Source organism: Vombatus ursinus, unplaced genomic scaffold (assembly GCF_900497805.2).
Source record: "Vombatus ursinus unplaced genomic scaffold, bare-nosed wombat genome assembly UNPS02014894.1, whole genome shotgun sequence".
In the NCBI taxonomy this organism is placed as follows: domain Eukaryota; kingdom Metazoa; phylum Chordata; class Mammalia; order Diprotodontia; family Vombatidae; genus Vombatus; species Vombatus ursinus.
The window spans coordinates 4,529,398-4,543,061 of record NW_020954672.1 but is presented as its reverse complement, the minus strand read 5'-3'; the positions used below and the strand labels follow the sequence as shown (position 1 = coordinate 4,543,061).

Below are 13,664 nucleotides of genomic sequence, written 5' to 3'. Positions count from 1 at the left end.
CCTAAGACAAGCCCACAGTTTGGCTCCCTTTTTCCATTTTTGATAATACAAGAGACCTTAATGATAAGAAGGGTACACCTAGGAGGTTGTCAGCACCTTTTAAAGTTTAAAGGAGGAGATATGCAGAACCAAGATACTTCTTCCCCATCTCCCCCCCAACCCATACGTACATTTCTTTAAAGAAAGCACAGTCCAGTATTTAAGTTTAAAATACCTTTGCAGACTACAGATGGAGGCCAACCTCTATAACAGCCTAGAAGTGACTCTTTCTAAGCTTTCCCTGGGGAATAATTTCTTTTTTCCACCCCACTGATAAAATTAAATGGGAATTAGATTTCTTGTATAAAAAAAAGTGGATAGAGGGAGGAGTCCTGGGGCTCCCCCCCAACTTCCTGCCTTAACCCCCTCTTCTGCCTTCTTCACCAGTCCTGCTCAACTTGCAGTATCGGTAGTGGTGGAGTTTTGTGGTAGACACAGGACCTCTAGCAACTGGATTTCATGGTGAGGCCGAGCTGGCTGAAACTTGAGCACCCAGGGGTTCTTGACGATGTCCAGGATGGTAGCACGATTGACAGCCTGGTGCAGCATCGTGTGAATCAGGTTCTGGGACAGGAGAGAGAGAGGCCATGGCTGAGCTTGCCCTGAATTGTGCTGCCCAGGCAATGGCAGCATCTGGACCTGAGACAGAAGCAGGACTGCCCACAATACTACTTTGGGGAGAGGACTAGACTGGGATTCCCTTAGAATATGCCCAGAGTTAATGCTTGGATAAGGGATAAGTGCAGGGAGACATCTGGATCCTTGGAAGAGGGACTGACAATATCCTCTGCCTTGAAACAATGGAAGCTTAAGTTTTCCTATACTCAACTAATTTCTGATCTGGAGGGAGAGGGTTAATTATTTCCATTGGCCTTCCCTATTGCTTTGGGCATGGGACCAGTGGGAGCAAGTGAGGTTCCTGGGGTGGATCCTGGCATACAGTGAATGGAGCCTTCCCCTGACCCTGCTGTGGTCCCTTTTGGATGTATACCCCACCTTCTGTGGGTCAGCCCAAGGGCCCCAGCCCTCCCAGGGGGGCCAGCACCTTGCACTCCTGAGAGATAAGGTGGTTAGTTGGGAAGGTGACCTCCTTCTGAGTCTGTCGAAGCAGCCTTTTTAGGTTGGTGTCATCGAAGGGTAGACGGGCAACAACCAGGGTATAGAGAATGACACCCATGCTCCAGATGTCGGAGAGGAAAGGGTTGTAGGGCAACCCCAGCAAGATCTCTGGGCAGGCATAGGCGAAACTACCACAGTAGGTCCGGCTGAGGTGGGAAAAGCAGCCTGTGAGGTGTTGGGAAGGTCTCTCCTGGGTCTGGATATCAGTTGACACCATCTTGGAAAAGCCGAAGTCAGAGATCTTCACATTTTCCCGCTTATCCAGCAACATGTTCTCCAACTTTAGGTCCCTACCAGCAGCAGAAGGCCTGGGGGTCAGGCAGGGGCTGGGAAGAGGGGTTAGTATTAGGCTGGGAGCTAGAGGGTCAGGGATCAGAGGATAGAGGTGAAGGAGTGGAGTTAAGAAAAATGAGCTAGGGTTATGGGTGGGGGGAGTAGGTCTAGGAATATGAGTATCAGAGGGCAAGGGTCTTGGGGGTTGTAGAGCTTCTCTATATAGTACTCTGGACACAAAGGGTTCTAAATTCCTTAAACAGATAATTGAAATGGAGAAGGAAAGACTGACCTAGTTGTGGGGAGAATGATGAGAAGGGAGTTCAGATAGGAGATAGGGGTGTGGGTATGGTAAGAGGTTAGTAGAGAGGAGGCTAGTTAAGCTGCAGTGAGACAGCCTCCCTCTGGGAGTCATAAAGTCCCAGATGGCAGTGCCCTCACCGGTGCACGATGCCCTTGCTGTGCAGGTAAGCGATGCCCAGGGTGAGTTGGGAGAACCACTTGCCGGCAAGGTGCTCGGAGCAGGCCCCAAAGCGCTGGATCCAGTCAAGAACATCACCCCCCTGAGCCAGCTCTAGCATCATATACACACGAGATGTGGTCTCAATGGCCTGGTAGAAGTTGATTAGGTACTTGTGCCGTAAGAGTTTCATTACCTGGTCCCAAGGAAGGGAGTTCATCAGACCTGGCAGAGGAGGGCTCATGGCTTGACTCTCAACCCTTTCCTTCCTTTTATAGCAAAGTTATTAACAATAGTGATTCCTTGTATTTACATAAGACTTTATAGCTTACAAAGCTCTTTAACGTCCCTGGACTTTATCTGAATCTCAAGGCAACCTTATGAACCAGTGAGAGAGTGAAGATATTATCATTTCCAGATGAGGAAATGGGGTCAGAGAGGTGAGATGATTGTCCAAGGTCACATAGCGAGTAAGTGGTGAAGCCAAGACTCTGACTCAGGCCATCTAACTTCATGGAGCAGAGTCAAATGGTTTGCAGAGGTGAGCTGATTGGTCCATATCAGCATTTTAGGCTCTTTTCCTTTTGACATAGGAGGGTCTGTATTGGGGTGGAAAGAGGATCGGACATAGCCTGGGATCAGTGGAGTTTGTATCAAATGTCTCTGCTTCATCACTCTCCTCAACCCCTTGCAATCAGTCTTCCTTCTATTTCAAGCTTGCTATTGAAATTGTTCTCTAAGTCACCGCCTACATATCACCAAATCCAATGGCTACTCTCCAGTCCTTATCCACCTTCAGCTCACTGCTGCTTTTAACCCAGTTTTGACTATCACACTCTCTTCTACCTTGGATTCATAGACCATCTCTTGCTTCTCCTTCTACCTATCTTAACCACTCCTCTGATCTTGTCTACACCTTCTCTCCCTAACCTCTTAATGTGTATCTTTCTCCGGGGTCTTGCCTTGACCCTTTTCTCTTCTTGTCTCCCATTTTCTTGCCAAACTCATTCTCTCCCAAGGCTTCAACCACAGTTTCTCTGCAAAGGGCTCTTCATGCACTTCTCCACCAGAATGGCCCATGCTACACTCAACATGTGTGAAGCGAAGCTTATTGTCTTTTCCTCCAACACCCATTTTTCCTTCTGACTCCATTGTATCAGCCTGTGGTTTTACCTGTTATCCTGCCTTCCATGTTCATAACTTCGGTGTTCTCTCTCATGCTCCTTTCTCACCCACCTTTCATATCCATTTAGTTATTAAATTATTTTGATTTCATGTCTGCCACACTGTTGGTTCTATTCCCTCTTCTCTATTACTATTGCCATTTTTCTAGTGCAAGTGGATACATTATCACCCTATCAGACTCCTGAACTAGCCTCCTTGTAAGTCTTTCTGCATCCACTTTTCCCCCTCCCCACAACCTATCCTTCATATCAGTCAGAATAATAATCCATATTCTTAGATTTATTAGTTTGCTTAAAAACCCCAAGTTACTCTATTGCCTCCTGAGCAAAATTCCAGCTCCTTTGGCATTCAAGATACCACCCTAACTCCCTCATCTTATCTCAAATTTCTGTCCTTCATTCTGAGCTCCAGTCAAATCAGTTGTGTCCTGCCAAAGGCCACGTGCCCTGAGGCCCCCTCCAGTGCTCCCTGGGCCTGGAATGCTCTTCTCTAATCCATAACCCATTCCCTTCCCATCTTGTCCAGCTGAATTCCTACCCGTCTTTTATAATCCACATCAATAATATAATTATTAACACCAATTAGTGAATGCACTTTAAGGCTGACAAAGCACTTTATATAATCATCCTATTTGGTCTTCATAACAACCCTTGAAGGGACAATACTATGGATTAAGTCCACCCCATTTTACAAATAAACCTAAAGTCAGAGAGATTAAGTAGCCAGCACAGGTCACACAGCTAATAAGCACCAAAGGCAAGATTGAGATTCAGGTCTCAGTTCCAAATCCAATGTTCCCCAGTCATGTAATGATGCATTTATTGTATAATACCATACATTACAGAGGCAGCTACCTAGGTGGCACAGTGGCCATGGCACTGGACCTGGAGTCAAGCCTGAGTTCAAGTCTAGCCTTAGACACTTACTGGTTATGTGACCCTGGGCAAGTCACTTGTTTGCCTCAGTTTCCTCAACTGTAAAAATGAGAAAAAGAACACCTACCTATCTGGTTGTTGTGAGGATCAAATAAGATTATATTTGTGAAGCACTTAGCACAGGTCCTGGCATGTAGTAGGTGCTATGTAAATGTTAGCTATTATTATGGTTACCTATGTTTATGTATTATCCCTCTACTAGATAAGTGCCAAAAAAAAGAGGGCACTGTCTCATCTATAAGTACATTAGTGTGGTATGAAACAAAATCCTAAGGGAGGTTCAAGTGGGAAGGTCATTGCTGAATGGGGAGAATTGGGAAGGCTTCCTGGAGAAGATGGCATTTGAGGGAAGCAACATGGTTATCTCAAAAAGAATGCTAGTCTTGGAATCAGGAAATCTAGGTTGGCTTAATGACTACGTGTTGAATGAATGGATCATGGATAAGGTTCAGCCCTGTTTTGGGGGGCTCTGGGTCACCTAGCCCCATCTTGATGAAGGCCCCTCCCTCCAAACTCTTGCCTCCCTCTCCCATCCCCACCTGGATCTCTCGGGGCAGGAACTTGGTAAGATAGTCCTCAGAAGCTTTCTTTTTGGAGATGACCTTGACAGCAACATGGACTCTTTGCTTAGTGTAACAGGCCTCATAGACCGTGCCGTAAGAGCCATTACCAATCACCCTGCCTATTTCATAGCCATACTCTTCCATGACATTGTGGCGGGTCTGATGGGATGATGGTGGTTTTTTCGGTATCTGGCTGACATCCCATCGCCCCCTGGTAGGAGTGACATTGACCTGCGGAGGGCTACGTTCACCGAAGCTGCCTTTGACGTCCAGGGAGGCTGATGCCCTTAGCCGCTGGGGGCTGCGGTGCCAAAATGAAGCCGGTCCCCAAATGCTTGCCTGTATTTTTACCCCGGCTGGGGTCACAGGGCTCTGTTCTCTATTAGGAACTTGGAGGGGGAGAGGAAGGAAGAGGGGTGGACTGCTCTTTTTGTCTCCAGTAGCTGTTGTTCCTTCTTCCTCTTCCTGGTTACGGAATCCCCTGTTCCCATGTTCCGCACACATCACAATCTGCTCTCCACACACTTACTGGCCACATAGCTCAAGAAGGGAGCATGGCTTGGGAACCTGCAGGGGCCTTCCCCAGCTCCGGGTGAGATACCTCCACAGAGCCTTACTCCTGTGTCAGGTTCATGATCTATGATAAACCAGGTGGTCACTGTCAGTCATCTCAAAGGGGCTGGGGAGGAAATAAAGGCTGTTGAAGAACTGTTCTGGAGAGACAGGACAGCCTTCCTCAGTAAGGCTAGCTCAGTGAGGTGCAGTGGAAAGAGCAGGGGACTTAGGAATCACAAAATGGAGCTTTGCTATTTAATTGTCCAGGTTTCAAGTTTTTCAGCTATAAAATGAAGGGGTTAGATGACGTGATGTCTTAGGCCCCTTCTACTCTTAACTTTCTTTAACTTTTTCCAAGAGCAGCAGGCACCTTCTATCTCCTCTCTGCTGGAAAACCATACATACAGATTACAGTATAAATCATCCGGTACAATTCTAAATCCTTCACTAAAATAGTTTGTCCCTGCTGGGTCTCAAGCCATAAATTCTTATGCTGGTCACATTCCCAATTCCAGAAAATAGGTAGTTGCCTAGGAATCATTACAGCAAGGAGATCCACTAGGTCTTCTCCAATCTTCTGCTTGAGCAGGAGGTCCCTAGAAAGGAAATAATCCTAGGCAGGAAGAGGAGTAGAACCCACAGTTGAATCTAACATCACTCTAAGTAAAGAAGCCCCATTCATCTCAGAGGTTAGTCTGGCTCTCTCCATATATATATAGATGGGAAATCAGGATGATTCTGTCTCTAACCCTTGGCTGGCTTTGTAACAGCTATCATTTGTTTAGGAAGCCTTCTGAAGCAGTACATGTGGAGAGCTGAAGCCTGCAGGTACTAGGATTAGGGCTGGAGAAGGATAGGTGTATATGGGTAAACAGGAGTTGGGTTCCCCCATCCCCAAACAGTAGCCTAGTGCCTAGTCACACTCTAGCATCTATCTATCGTCAGGAATAGGGGGAAGGGAAGTTCTGTGGGTGGTTTAAGTATTATAGAAAAGTCTCAAGTTCTCCTCAGGGCAAATACCCAGTGCCTTGGGGTGGCTGTGCCACTAGGCCCCTCTCTCTGAACAAAGTTGTTTCTTGTAATAGAGTTAGAGGACAACCAGCATCAGACTGCATCAAAGTCAAAGAGGTTTTCCTGTCTCCCATACTTCTTTTTTTACTTACTCAGTATGAGTTTCTCCAAAGTATTTTCCTTCCTTGAATTTAAGGCATGAAATGATGCCACACAATGCCCCCCAGCTATTTTGATGGCATTTGAATTGGGGGTGGCAATGGTGGTGGTATTTGTAGTCTTTCCTCCCTGGAGAATGTTCTTGGGCTAAGTACCAAAGTGAGAGAATCGGTTTACCTCACCCATGACCCACGAATACCCTAAATAACCCTTTGGGGTGGGTACCACGTTTGTTCCAGCCCGACCCTCTCTTCCCCACCATGCCCTAGAAACTGGCACAGTGTGGCCTATACCAGAGCTTCGGCTGTGTCTTCTGCGTGTAAAATGAGGGTGGACGAGGCTCCTCTCCAAGGCCCCTTCCAGTTCTAAGCTCCAGATCCATGATCACTCACTACGTGTACTTCACTTCCCCAGGCCTCAGTTTCCTCATTTGTAAAATGAGGATGGGCTCGATGACCTCGAGGGGGTTAGAAGCCAATGAGAAGGCTGAAGAAAGTAGCCCCCAGGACCTTTGAGGGAGAAGAGTTTTGGTCAAGGTGGCAAGATGAGAGAGAATTTGGCTTAGGCTTTCCAGGCAGTTTGCCCCCATTAACCCCAATGCCCACCTCTGTAAATCACAAGAGATTGTCTCTCCTATCATCTTGTTTCCACCCTTTCTGTTTCATAATATTCTGCATTCCAGTGCATTTGGATATACTTCTCAGCTCCTTTATCAGCAGACAATCACGGCATCAAATAGGTAGCACAATGTGTTTTCGGTTTTTTGGGGTTTTTTTTTGCCAGGAGTAGGTTTTTAGGTGAGTTTTTGTTGTTTTGGTGAGGCAATTGGGATTAAGTGATTTGCCTAGGGTCACACAGTGTGAAGTGTCTGAGGCCAAATTTGAACTCAGGTCCTCCTCACTCCAGGGCCGTGCTCTATCCACTGCGCCCCCTAGCTGCCCCCCCACCCCGGGGTAGGTTCTTGAGGTTTTTCGAATGAATACTCCATGAAGACTTAAATCCAAAGGTGCCTGGTCTGGATTTGGAATAAAGGCTACCTGAGTTCAAATACAACCTCTGCTCCGAGTCCCTTAACCTCTCTGGGGTTCGGTAAAATAAAAATGTAACAGCTCTCCTGGTTCCCCTCCTCATCCTCCTTTGTCTGACCTTCACCACCCACGCTCCGGACCCGAACCCTGACTGGCACTCCAGAGATGCTATGGGGTTGGAGGGGCTTGGCCTGGGGGGCTTTTAGAGTCCCTTCCACAAACCCTGGTGCAGGGAAGCCGCATGCCCTAACCAAATGGAGACAAAAGTGATTTGCACCCCAGGACCCCGAACCTCGCTGGCCTTTTAAGCCCTGCTAGGGGGCGTGGCTTATCTTGGGCTCCTGAAGCCCCGACGGGCTGCGGCGGCGAGTGAAGTCCCCGCCCTCTATGGGCGGAAGTCTGGAATCTCGACGTGTCCTGAGCTGCCCACGCAGCTTGCCGGAAGAACACCGCCTCCGCGGTCAGAGGCAGGCCAGCCTGGCCATGAGACAGTCCTCCTGAAAGGCTTTGCCGTGGGGCGGGGGGCGGAGGTGGGAGACAAAGATGTCGAATCAGCTTTAAAGCTGCAGCCAGAATTGGTGCTGGAAACAGGCGGGTCCTGGGTCAGCCCCGAACCGGCGGTCCATTGGACGTTCAGGACCTCTCCTGCGCCGCTACCGCTGCTCTGGAAAAGACCCCAACCAGGAGCCCGTGGGCAGCGAAGGGGTTCGTAGAGGCCGCCGCCGGCGCAGCCTCGGTCACCCCTCTCGCGTTAGGTGAGGACCCCCAGGGCTCTGGAGGCGGGAGAGCTAAGAGCCACTGAAGTTTCCATAGAAACGGAGCGGGGGCGGGGCGCGTAGGCTGCTGGCCGGGCTGGGTAGCCAGGGGAGCGCCCGAGTCGCCCAGAGCTGGCCCTGAGTGGGGAGGAAGGGGAGCATTCTCCCAGGCTGGGTTCAGGGCCCTTCGGGGCAGGACAGAGAGTCTGACCCCTTAGAACCATACCTTTCAGTTGGAAGGAGACCTTGGAGGTCATCGAGCCCATCCTCATTTTACAAATGAGGAAACTGAGGCCTGAGGAAGTGAAGTACACGTAGTGAGTGATGATGGATCTGGAGCTTAGAACTGGAAGGGGCCTTGGAGAGGAGCCTCGTCCACCCTCATTTTACACGCAGAAGACACAGCCGAAGCTCTGGTATAGGCCACATTGTGCCAGTTTCTAGGGCATGGTGGGGAAGAGAGGGTCGGGCTGGGTTTGTGTGACACAGTGACTCTCCCGCCAGGTCAGGCTGCCTTCAGGATGACAGCCCTGGACACCTTTCAAGGCAGGCCCTGCTTGTGGCTGCCAGTACTGCTGCTCTTGGGCTCTGGCCACATTCCTGGGGTGACCGGTGAGACCCACTATCAGCCTGGAGATCCTGTCATGCTGTATGTCAACAAGGTGGGGCCTTACCACAACCCCCAGGAGACCTACCACTACTACCAGTTGCCTGTTTGCTGCCCTGAAAAGATCCGACACAAGAGCCTTAGCCTGGGCGAAGTGTTGGATGGTGACCGAATGGCTGAGTCCATGTATCAGATCCGCTTCAGAGAGAATGTTGAGAAACGGACCCTCTGCCAGATGCAGTTAACTTTTGCCCAGGTCAGCATGTCTATGGGGGTCACTGCTTACCTCTTCCCCCATTAAAATTACCCCTTACACGTTCATAGCATGTTCTGATCTTCAGTGTTTTTCCTCACACTAGAAGGTAGTGAGGCCAGGAATTTTTATTCCAGTTTTGCTGATGAAGAAGATGAGGGTCAGAGATACCTAGTGAAGCTGTTAACCTCCTAAAACTCACCCACTTTGCTGGTCTTTCTGCCTTATCATGCTGCTGGGTTTTGGGTTTGTTTGTTTTTTTTTGCAATAATGTTTTATCTTTCAACCTCAAATAGATTGTTTCATCCAATCGATCTCTTATGATAGTAATAGCTAGCATGTACATAGCGCTTTAAGGTTTACAAAGGGCTTTACAAATATCTCATTTTATCCATGCATCAACCCTAAGAGGTAGGTGCTATTATCAACATTTTACAGGTGGGGAAACTGAAGCTGACAGCAGTCTTGTGACTTGTCCGGGGTCACACAGCTAGTAAGTGTTTGAGACTAGATTTGAACTCATTTCCTCTTGACTCTAGATTCATCACTCTACTCTGCTGTCTTGCTGTCAAATATTTCCTTTTCTCCCTATCAGCCCTCTTCCATAAATCCTTTCTAGCAAATCCTGCTTTAGAGCAGAATTCAGACCATGTGGAAACATGGTCTCCTCATCTTTTCTTATTCTCTTCCTTTCTAGTCCTAAAACCATAAGGTCATTTTCACCCCTCTGAAGGATCCTCAGGAGAATGGACTGGTTATCATATAATCAAGTTCTCCTCCACCTTATTCCTGAGACGATCTTGTCCAATCCTATCTATCTTTCATAGGTTGAGCGGCTGCGCCAGGCCATTGAAGAATTATACTACTTTGAGTTTGTGGTGGATGACCTGCCAATTCGTGGCTTTGTGGGCTACATGGAAGAGAGTGGTTTCCTTCCACATAGTCACAAGATAGGACTCTGGACTCACCTGGATTTTCACCTTGAGTTCCATGGGGATCGAATTGTCTTTGCCAATGTCTCAGTTCGTGATGTCAAGCCCCATAGCCTGGATGTGGTACGGCCTGAAGAGCCTCTGGACCTCACTCACACTTACAGTGTGCACTGGTCTGAGACTTCAGCAGAACGTCGGGGTGATAGGCGCCATGGTGATGATGGTGGCTTCTTCCCTCGAACACTCGAGATCCACTGGCTATCTATTATCAACTCTATGGTGCTGGTGTTTCTTCTGGTGGGATTTGTAGCTGTCATCCTCATGCGAGTCCTTCGTAATGACTTAGCCCGCTACAATTTGGATGAGGAGCCAAACTCTGGTAGCTCCACTGATGACTTTGACCAGGGTGACAATGGCTGGAAGATTATCCATACTGATGTTTTCCGCTTTCCCCCATGTCGTGGTCTACTCTGTGCTGTGCTTGGTGTGGGTACCCAGTTCCTGGCTCTTGGCACTGGTGAGGGGAACAGGATATCTCCCTAGGGAATAAGAGTGTTGGTCCAGTTAAGGAAGACCTAGGAAGTGAGGCAATCTAGGGCTCTTCTCCTAAGGTGTCGGGGGAGGTGGCATGGCCCAGGCATCTCAAGTAGTGGTACTCTCTTTCAGGGAGTGTCTGATTCTCCTTCCTGAGAAGTAGGAGAGCTGCAAAGCATGTTCCCCACCTATGGGTCTCCAGGTTTAAGACAAAAATTGGTAATGTCATCAAAGGTGTAGGGTGGATAAGAGGGAACAAATTCTTCTATTGGAACTCCAGGGTTTGAGTGAGAGAAAGGCTGATTCCTGTAGGGACTTCTGGGGTTGGATAGGAAAGCTCTAATGCAGGCTTCACACTATTACCCTGTAGGCATCATCGTCATGGCACTGCTGGGCATGTTCAATGTGCACCGCCATGGCGCCATCAACTCAGCAGCCATCTTGCTGTATGCCCTGACCTGCTGCATTGCTGGCTATGTGTCCAGCCACTTCTACCGGCAGATTGGAGGCGAGCGCTGGGTCTGGAACATCATCCTCACCACCAGCCTCTTCTCTGGTGAGGACCTCACTCACCCTGGGTTGGGCCAAAATGGACTTTAGAGGAGGGTTGGCCGGAGGTAAAATTGTGTAAAAATCAAGTTTGTTTCTCATGGTGTCCTCCCCTTTAGGATCCTTCCCAGTGCTTGCATATTGGACGATAGCTACTGAGGGCCCTTCACTACAATACCCCAATTAGACCTGCCGTCCCAGGGCAGCAGTCTAAACTCTGAACTTTTCTAGTCCCTAGTTTAGAGGTGGGGAACCCGAGGCTTTGAGGCTATATGTGGCCCTCTAGGCCTTCAGGTGCGGCCCTTCGAGTGAATCCAAACTTCACAGAACAGATCCTTTTATTAATTATTTATTTTTATATATTTCTATTTATATATTATTGTTTATTTATTTATTTTTTATTATGTCCTTGAGGACATGTAGCCTGAAGGCCGCAGATTCCCCACCCCTGCCCCAGTTCAACAAAACTGTATTGCAAATTTACCTTCTGCTAGTGATGTCCAAAGCATTGAGATCAGTACAGAAGCACAGATTTGGAGCTGTACAGAACCATACAGTGGTAAAATAGAAGGTCCTTATCCTCAAAATCGTTATGGTTTGGTATATCTAGATTCGAATAATCTAATCTAAATTTATTAGTGCCATATCCCATTCCTTCTGCAAGGCCTCATTCTTGATGTAATCATGGTGTTACAGTGATAGAGTCTTAGACTTGGAGTCAGGAAGACCTGAGTTCAAATCCTGCCTTACTAGCTTTGTGATCTGAACAAGTCACTTAACCTCCCTTAGCTTCAGTTTCTCATCTATAAAATGGGGATAATAATTGCACCTACTTAAGAGTTGTAAGGATCAAACATATGTAAGGGACTTCAAAAACCTCAATAGCATTATATAAATACTAGCTTGTTATTATAAATTATAATTAACAACAGGTGACATAGGGTAACATTAATCTCTCACAGTTAATATTTGTTTTGAACAATACCTTAACTCAAAGGTATTGAGTTCAATTATGAATATGATAGCAGACCTTGGTGGAAAGTGGGAAGAATTCAGGAACATTCAGTTCTACTCACATCTCTTAAATCATCCTATATAGGCAAGCTTGGCCCTATCATTGAGAGTTGTTGGTGAGTGGGAGGCAAGACCAAGATAAGGAGAATTGGGTGGTGGAGGGTGGGACTAGGTGCACTAGGGCTAGAGTGGCAGGTTGGTTCCCCCTTTCCCCCTTCAGGTCCAGTTTAAGTGGGTCTTCCCAAGAATGTGACTTCCAATGCTGATCTCTACCCTCCTGGGGGCCCCATCCCTGCAGTGCCTTTTTTCCTGACTTGGAGCGTGGTGAACTCAGTGCATTGGGCCAATGGATCAACACAAGCGCTTCCAGCCACTACCATCCTGCTGCTGCTAACAGTCTGGCTCCTGGTGGGCTTCCCTCTCACTGTCATAGGTGGCATCTTTGGTAAGAACAATGCCACTCCTTTTGATGCACCCTGTCGGACTAAGAATATTGCACGAGAGATCCCACCCCAGCCCTGGTACAAGTCTACTGTTGTCCACATGACCATTGGTGGCTTCTTGCCCTTCAGGTATTTACATCTCCCACCCTCCAGGGCCCTGATTCCTTACAATCTAGCTCAGCCTCAAGGAGAATCATAGAATCCTTGGTCTGGCCATGTCCTACAGATCCCATTTCCATCCATTCCCCTGTTAGGCAGGACTTTTTTTTTTTTTAAGCTTGCTAGAGAGATTTATTGCTCACCTGTTACATTACTCCTTTCATCATCAGGAACTTAGAATTTCTGACTTCATTTTCTCGTGTTACTAAAGCCTATCATAATTTGTTGATCAGACCCATGAGGAGTGGGGTTAAGTGTGCTGATTGGCCTCCTGCAATGACCTGGGCTGGGAGTGGGGGGAAGCCCTGGGTCAGGTGTGTGCCCGCTGACCCTCCGCCTCTCCTGGCAGTGCCATCTCCGTGGAGCTCTACTACATCTTCGCCACAGTGTGGGGCCGCGAGCAGTACACACTCTACGGCATCCTCTTCTTTGTCTTCGCCATCCTGCTGAGCGTGGGCGCCTGCATCTCCATCGCGCTCACCTACTTTCAGCTCTCAGGAGAGGACTATCGCTGGTGGTGGCGCTCCGTGCTCAGCGTGGGCTCCACGGGCCTCTTCATCTTCTTCTACTCCGTCTTCTACTACGCGCGGCGCTCCAACATGTCGGGGGCCGTGCAGACAGTGGAGTTCTTCGGCTACTCCTTCCTCACGGCCTACGTCTTCTTCCTCATGCTCGGCACCATCTCCTTCTTCTCTTCACTCAAGTTCATCCGCTACATCTATGTCAACCTCAAGATGGACTGAGCTCCCAGCGAAGCCCGGGTCCCGGGCCCCTTTGCTGCTTGCGGCCCCTTCCCCGAGCCATGTCGGGGGAAGGGACAGGACCCAGCAGCAGCCTGGCTCCAGCCCTCCCACCCCTGCTGTGTGCTCTTCGAGCCGGCCTCCTCCAAGCTCGGGGAAACCCCCACGACTCTATAAATATCTATATATAGAAGGACTTATATATTAGAATTTTTAATTTTCTTTTCATTTTGGTTCCAATGGTTTTCTTTTTACAATTGTCACAATAAAGTTTGTTAAGAAATCACTACACTGCCTGAGAAGGCGGGGCGGGGGAGGGGACCAAGGAAGTGGCTTCAGGCCCTGAGCTAG

At 48.4% G+C, this 13,664-nt stretch overlaps 2 protein-coding genes across 5 annotated transcripts; one reads left to right on the top strand and one right to left on the bottom strand.

Annotated features, from left to right (window-relative positions):
* Positions 1-386: 386 nt before the first annotated feature.
* TSSK4 (testis specific serine kinase 4) lies at positions 387-5,078 on the bottom strand. Of its 2 annotated transcripts, XM_027843172.1 has the most exons (4): positions 4,551-5,078; positions 1,873-2,087; positions 1,085-1,484; positions 387-603 (listed from the first exon to the last, which is right to left on the bottom strand). In XM_027843172.1, exons 1-4 carry the CDS (start codon positions 5,076-5,078, stop codon positions 433-435), a joined length of 1,314 nt encoding a protein of 437 aa, XP_027698973.1. In that variant the 3' UTR covers positions 387-432. The 2 variants fall into 2 exon arrangements, with proteins under 2 accessions (XP_027698973.1, XP_027698974.1); XM_027843173.1 differs by lacking the exon at positions 4,551-5,078 and having other exon boundaries at positions 1,085-1,448.
* A 2,700-nt stretch (positions 5,079-7,778) lies between these two features.
* TM9SF1 (transmembrane 9 superfamily member 1) lies at positions 7,779-13,599 on the top strand. Of its 3 annotated transcripts, none has more exons than XM_027843207.1 (6): positions 7,779-8,082; positions 8,592-8,945; positions 9,770-10,391; positions 10,779-10,964; positions 12,270-12,543; positions 12,923-13,599. In XM_027843207.1, exons 2-6 carry the CDS (start codon positions 8,604-8,606, stop codon positions 13,314-13,316), a joined length of 1,818 nt encoding a protein of 605 aa, XP_027699008.1. In that variant the 5' UTR covers positions 7,779-8,082; positions 8,592-8,603; the 3' UTR covers positions 13,317-13,599. The 3 variants fall into 3 exon arrangements, with proteins under 3 accessions (XP_027699008.1, XP_027699006.1, XP_027699007.1); XM_027843205.1 differs by having other exon boundaries at positions 8,587-8,945; XM_027843206.1 differs by lacking the exon at positions 7,779-8,082 and adding an exon at positions 8,287-8,498 and having other exon boundaries at positions 8,587-8,945.
* The last annotated feature ends 65 nt before the right edge of the window (positions 13,600-13,664 follow it).